Source organism: Drosophila subobscura, chromosome A (assembly GCF_008121235.1).
Source record: "Drosophila subobscura isolate 14011-0131.10 chromosome A, UCBerk_Dsub_1.0, whole genome shotgun sequence".
In the NCBI taxonomy this organism is placed as follows: Eukaryota; Metazoa; Arthropoda; class Insecta; order Diptera; family Drosophilidae; genus Drosophila; species Drosophila subobscura.
In genome coordinates this window covers 19,172,287-19,179,152 of record NC_048530.1, presented here as the reverse complement: position 1 = coordinate 19,179,152, position 6,866 = coordinate 19,172,287, and the positions used below count along the sequence as shown (strand labels likewise).

General features: G+C 47.4%; 1 protein-coding gene across 3 annotated transcripts; it reads left to right on the top strand.

Annotated features, from left to right (window-relative positions):
* Positions 1–260: 260 nt before the first annotated feature.
* On the top strand, positions 261–5,054 carry LOC117891313 (WSCD family member GA21586). Of its 3 annotated transcripts, none has more exons than XM_034796738.1 (5): positions 261–796; positions 3,025–3,177; positions 3,248–3,374; positions 3,442–3,804; positions 3,878–5,054. In XM_034796738.1, the coding sequence occupies exons 2-5, from the start codon at positions 3,043–3,045 to the stop codon at positions 4,198–4,200; spliced, it is 948 nt and encodes a 315-aa protein (XP_034652629.1). In that variant the 5' UTR covers positions 261–796; positions 3,025–3,042; the 3' UTR covers positions 4,201–5,054. The 3 variants fall into 3 exon arrangements, with proteins under 3 accessions (XP_034652629.1, XP_034652621.1, XP_034652637.1); XM_034796730.1 differs by having other exon boundaries at positions 264–796; positions 3,442–3,810; XM_034796746.1 differs by lacking the exon at positions 261–796 and having other exon boundaries at positions 3,114–3,177; positions 3,256–3,374; positions 3,442–3,810.
* The last annotated feature ends 1,812 nt before the right edge of the window (positions 5,055–6,866 follow it).

Here is a 6,866-nt window from a genome sequence, read left to right as displayed (position 1 = left end):
CGCAGCCAAGCGTGGGCACACTATCGATAGACAAGCTTCCGGTTGGCCGGAATCCAGGTTCCATCTGCTGCCAGCCACTGGGACCGACCTGCGCCGTTCAGTTGCATGTGGCAAGGGTTGTTTCAGCTAACGCTGCTGCTGCCACACTTAATGAGTGGGTCTGGCAACGCTCTGTCGGTGAGCTTTTTATCATCCCCCAGCGATGCTGCCACTGCCACTGCCGCTGCTGCTGCTGCTCTGAGCAGAAATTCTTGAACGCCACACAGCACACAGCACACGGGACACGGACGCGGCAACGACAACAGCAACGGCATCGGCAAACGGCAAACCGCAACGGCTGGCCCCAGGCATAACAGCAGAAAAAACAGCACAAATAGTTTACATTTGTTTGCTTTTGTTCGTTGGTTTTTTGTGATTGTGTTTTGTTTGTTTTGTTCTTTGTAGTTTTTTTTTGCGGTGTGTGTCTGTCTGTGTCCGTGCCATGTGCCCGTACCCGTCGTATATTTATAAAACAATCACGAAACCTGTGCGCACAATTGTCTCAATTCAAGAAGAGTTCGATTTCAAATTTGAATCTCTATTCCAATACAAATTCTGATTACGCTGGCGATTCAGACTCCCACTGTGTGTGACATGTAGCGGGATTTTGTTTGCTCTCCTGCAAGCGTGTCTGTGTGGGTGGTGGGTGTGTAGTGTGTGCGTGCGTGCGTGTGTGTGTGTGACTGTGCCTGTGCCTAAGGCCATCCGCTTGGCAAGGAGCGAAAGGGGTAGGCCAGAGGAATCACCATCGGTATCGGTAAGTCAAATATCATCGCACAATTCCAACAACCAGAACAGACCAAAAACTCATTTGTTTACATTTTCCCCGACATGCGTGTGTGGCCTGTGTGAGGGGTAAATCGGGCGTGGGGGGAAAAGCTTTGTCTGGAGCGAAATCAGAGCAGCAGAAAAACAGAGCACCAGAACACCAGAAAATCCAAAGAAAACAGACAATTTACACAAACTCATAGACTCATCTAAGCTAAAAATTGCTTCTGCATGGCTCTTTTGTTTATCTAATTCGAAAATTGTGCATTCGAAGTTGTATTCGCACTTGTAGTTTTAGGGTCCCCGCCGTTCCCTCTTTTGGAATGATTGCACGAGTGAATCCCCCTTCTTTGGAGATGATTATTCTGCATAATTGTTCGCATCTGCCTTGGATCAGGGGTCGCACGGTAAATGCATATTTATAGGTGGGGTTAGTGGGGCCTGGCTACCCATTCCACTTCTAATTATTATGTAAAATTTGTTCGCTCTTCTCTTCTCGTTTCTGTTCTCTGGCCTGATTTTGAGGCTGGGCTGGGTCTTGGTACCCACCTGGAGGAGGGATACGCGAGCTATTGTCGCTGACTGTGGCAATGTGCGTGGCCTTTTGTCCGATTTATGCCCCAAAAGAATCAAATTATTGTTCGTCTTTGCCCCTACCTTGGTACCGTACTCCTCCTATACCTAGTTCTCCCTTTTCCGCATCTCATTTTCTATTCTATTTCTCTATTTCCATTCGCTTGCCTCGACATTTCATTTCATTATGTAGTCAGCTTTCTTTTTATTCTGTTCTCCCTTTTTTTCGCTCCACAGCATGAACTAGTTTCGGCTCGGGTGGCACTGATGGTGGTGGTGGGTTGCCCGAGAAGTTTCGCGGTGTGTGGAGTGGGTTGGCCACCTCAACCGCCAGCTCCACCTCCAGCTCCTGCCACAGCTCTCTTTCGATATCTTATATCGTCATCTCCGGTTCCGCTGGGTTCTTGCCAAGGGTATTCACAGGAAGGGGGGTTCAGCACATAGTCATTTGAGGCAAAGGTTTATCAACTCTTGAAGGATCTCTTGAGCCAAGGACAAGGGTTGGCTGGTTAGCTGGTTGCCTGCTTAGGCCGCCCCTCGCACAGTTTGCCCAGCTGTTGCATAAATTTTCGCATTTAGCTGCTTGTCTTCTGTGTGTGTGTTTGAGTGTCGAGTGTATGTGGCAAGTGTGTGTGTTCGCTTGTGAGTATCTGTGTGTCTGGCTATGGGTATGGTTTTTTTTTGTGGATATCGTGAGCGTTTTATGCAGCTCAAGGAATTTCGTTGCTCGTTCAAGGCATGACAAGGCTTTTCTTTTCTTGTTCTTTTCTTGCTCCTCAATACACTTCCTGCGAGGCCATACACAATTTTCCTCATCACACCAAATTGAGTTCTATCATAAGCTTTCGTCTCTGGTCATTAATTGGGCCACGTCCTGACCCATTTCGTTCGGGTGTGTCTTCCTTGACATTGATTGATGACAAAAGTCTTTTTGCATTTACAATTTTGGCAAGCAATTATATTGAGAACAACATGGGGAATGTCTTTAATTTATATATGATTAGAATAAATAAATTTTTAATTATAGAAATTTACCAATTTGATTTTGAAGCTTCAGCAGAAGTTTGAAATTCAACTGAAAATGTTCGAAAGCAAATTCAACTTGAAACGTGACAGCCGAGATGATCTTTCAGATCTAAGAACAAATGTTTGCCCCATTCAATAATCTTCCAAGGGTATACACAAGTCGGTAGGGTGAAATGCTTGCTACTCGGCTTTACATCGCTTTCCATTTGGGGCTCAAGTGCCGCACTGTTTCCGCTGCTGTCACACTGCTGTGTTGGGTTGTTCGGGGTTACAAGACAGGCCGCAACAGTCTCAGACCCAAGCCCAGGCCCGCAGAACTTCGAGGAGTGCACGTGGAAATGGCTGCCGATGGGGCCTAGTCCTTGCGCATTTGTTTCGTTGTCATAACAAAATCAACAGAAACCGAAATTGAAATTGATTCCCGTTCGGTTCGGCGCTTTCGCATCGACAGACAGATAGACAGACGGACAGGTGGAAGGACGGTCGGGCGGAAGGAGCCGGGTATAGGAGCGGGATAATTGACTTCATTAATGCGAACATAGTAATTTGAATTATTTTTACATATTGGATACTCAATAAGCCCAATATAATACAACATAGCCGTGTTCCGTGTTTCAGTAATGCAAAGACGGCGTTATGGCACTACAAGGCTGGCGCTTTTTCGGTGTCTCGGCGACCATCATCATCTACATAGGCGGCGTCCTATTCCTCTCCATGAACAACATACCCGGATCGCATCCAAAACGGCCGCGCATCGAGCGCTTTGCCGAGGTGAGTCCACTGTCCCCACAGTCCTGGTTTACCCTTTGCTTAATTTCATTTTTCATTCCAATCACGACAGTTTCCCAGCTTTCATAGTCCTCGGTTTCCCATGCCCAGCCGCAAGATGACCATTCGCTGGTGTCGCGATCTGAAGTACATGAATCGAGATCTTCCAAACTACACAGACTACAGAGCCGATTTCTATAGTAAGTACAAATCGAGGAGCGAACTGCATTGGATGAAAAATAAGCCGACATTCTCTCTGACATTCAGCCGCACTGCCCAGCGATGTTAGTGCCAGCCTGCAGGCCTCGCCGATGCTGACAGCCTTGGCCAGTTTCCCGGGCAGTGGCAACACCTGGCTCAGGTATTTGCTGCAGCAGGCCACGGGCATACTGACGGGCAGCATCTACAAAGACTATGGACTGCTCAAGACGGGCTTCCCCGCGGAGAACGTGTGCAACAGCTCAGTATTATTGGTAAAGACGCACGAATGGGGCGGCAAGGCCTGGGCCCCATTCGCCAAAGCAATCCTCCTCGTCCGGGATCCCGAGAAGGCGATCATCGCCGAGTTCAATCGCCAGAGCGGAGGACACATCGGCTTCGCCTCACCCGATCGCTACAAGCGCACAAAGGGTAAATGTACGTCAAATAATTCCCCAAATCCTCTAAGCCATTTCATTAACTGACTTTCTTTCTGCTTGCACAGATTGGCAGCAATTCGTGAGCAACAAGCTCAAGGGCTGGGAGCTAATGAATCTCAGCTGGGCGCGCAATTTTACGGGCAGTATTAAAGTCGTGTTTTACGACGACCTGGTGCACCACACGGAGCGTGAACTGCGCTCCATCCTCGACTTCCTGCAGTTCCCCGTCGACGAGACGCTACTGCGGTGCGCCATTCTGCGCAAGGAAGGCATATTCAGGCGAAAGAAGCGATTGCTCTCATTCGATCCGTACACAGAGGCCATGCGGGCCGAGGTTCAGGCCCGGAAACGCATTGTCTACGGCCTGCTGGGCCGCAAGGAGCACTAGAGTAGACAACTAAAGCTATGTGATTATCATCTCTAGGATGGTTCTAAGAAAAGATTTTGTGCAACGAGACAAGCAAATCAAAGCAATGCAAATCGTACCACCAAATGACGCACAGACCAACCGGAATTGCAGCACAGTTCCCCCGCCAAAGAGCCGCCTAGCCGCGCAGGCGACTGCAATGCAACGCATCACATCAAATCACAACACAAAATAATAACATTTGACATAGGACCATAGATCTCACTGGAATCTGGAATAGCTAGAATACTAAGTAGGCTTACGCCACCACCCCCAGCAAGCAAGCAAGTCTTCCCAAAGATCGAACCTTCCCTGCCACACAATCCACCCACGAACATTGTTTCCAATCGTTTGCTGCCCAGCTTAGCGCATTAGTTCAAATTTTTGTTGAATTTCTAGATATATGCATTAGCTTAGGTTTAATATTGTATTGTATTGTATTGTATGGATGTACGTACTTGTAGGCTATAGAAAATAATCAGATCAGAGGATCATTAGATCAGATCAGATCGGATCGGATCAGCTTGCGTATGCAACAAGGTATTATGATTCCTGAACGAATTTATGAAATTCATTATAGGCCATGTTGTGCTTCATTGATTGCTCATCCCACACCCCACAAACCAGTTCAATTTATAACTACACACATTCTCATCTCCGGTGTGCATTCCACGGTGCCACTGGGGGGATACTCTTGGTCATGCTGAACGCTCGTATTATACTATCCTTGTAAAAAGTTTTATACACGATTCTACAAATAACTTGTGAAATATGAACGATTTCGAATGTATTAGATAATTGTACAAAACAAAAACCAAACGCGAAAAACGTAAAACGAAAAATCAACAGAAAATGAAATGAAAACAATGAACATGAAGTGAACTCAGAAAATGAAATTTCAAGTGTGTTTTCTTTCTCTTTTTAGGTTTTTGGGGAGGGTAAAGAGCTTCGTAGCGGTTGTGTTTCGTGCTAGACAAAACTTTCTTGAAGCTCAAATGTGGGTGCGCTTTTGTGATGCTTTTAAATTTGCTTAGCCAAGCCACAGCACTCCATATTCATGGCATTGAAAGCTTTCAAATATCCTTCTCCCTCTGTCAGGACTTTGACCACAATCCAGCCATAGATGGCGCTTGCTCACAACTTTGCATTTACGCCAGACATAGATGGCGGCATTAGCGCAAAACTGAAAAACTGCTCAGACTTGGTTCATGTTTGGGAATCACTCTGATCATTGGGAAATATATATATTTAAGGCTATAGAATGCACGATATATGCATTGTTTATAGGTATTTAATTTTATTCTGAAATAGTTACAAAAATCACAGCAATGTTACTTGAATATTTGTTCATCTGGTCCAATTGTGGCGAGTTCTCGGTTAACATGAAAGTGGTCGCCTTTTACCAAACTAATCCTTGATATGTGTAAATCATGCCACACCCAACGTACACCTAAATGAGATTGAATAAACCTTTAGTGGTTGTTCATTGGGGGTTGAGTAGATCTTACAAATTTATTAAAGCTGATAAATAATGTAGATTGCATCAATAATTATAATTATTAAATAATGCGTGTAAAACATCAATCTGTAAGTAATTAACCAGATGATCTTAATGATTCTGAGGTTTCATTTGAGCTGAAAGAAACCAACTCAAGAGCACCGTGCGGACGAGGCACCCTGTTCGGTTCGGTTTTGTCGTAGCGCTGGATAACACCCTTTAAGAGATTTGCAATGTTGCATGCTTTTAACAGTTACAATACAGTGCAACAACTAGGCCTCATCCATTCCACTTCAAACTGACACAACTCCTCCCGCTACCCCGCTACCCCGCTACCCCGCCCCCTGGCAGCTGGCAGTACCTGCAACATATCCCTGATGCCAGCGCCAGAGCCAACGCCAACCCCACCTTCAACCTTCTACCTTTGTTTCCCGCCCACTCGCACACTCACCCACATCGACATGTACGCCCATTTTTGTTTTGGCATTGTTGGCCGTGTTGCCGTTTTGTGCCTTTTGTTTGAGCCTCTCTCTGCACCTCCCGGCCCCGGCCCCGGCCCGGCCCCTCGCCCGAGCACCCTGTCCCCCCTGCGCACCTCCTCGCTGCCGGGCTGCCTGTCCAAAAAATAAGGAAAAAAAAGGTAAAATAAAAATACAACAAAATTGTGCCATATGCCGGACGCGGGGCATTGCGATGCTCACTCGCTCGCTCTCAGGAAGCGGCTGGGCCGTGGGCTGGCGGAGGAGGCGCGGTAGCCGGGTGTTTATGCGGGGTGGTTGGGTCCGGATATGGGCCTGGAACTGGAACTGGGCCTCTTGCTGCCTGCCCCCCTCTGGCGCAGTGCGCAGTCGCCTGGCCGCATTCTGTGGCCGCCACACTGGCATTGGCTTCGTCAAGTTTGCCGCCGCCGCCAGGTAGAGACACAACGGCGCTGTCCAATTCCAGCTGAACGAAACTGCCGGCGTCGCTGCCGGGACGGCGACAGCGACCAATCGGAGGCGAGTGGCTGGCATTACATAAAGGACGTGGCTGCCATTTTGCAGGGGTGGATGGCGTGGGCCACGCCCCCGCTGATAAATAATGAAAACATGTCGTCCGCCCCATTGAAAATAAACTCCGAAGTTAGCGAAACTCATCATAGAATTCTTTA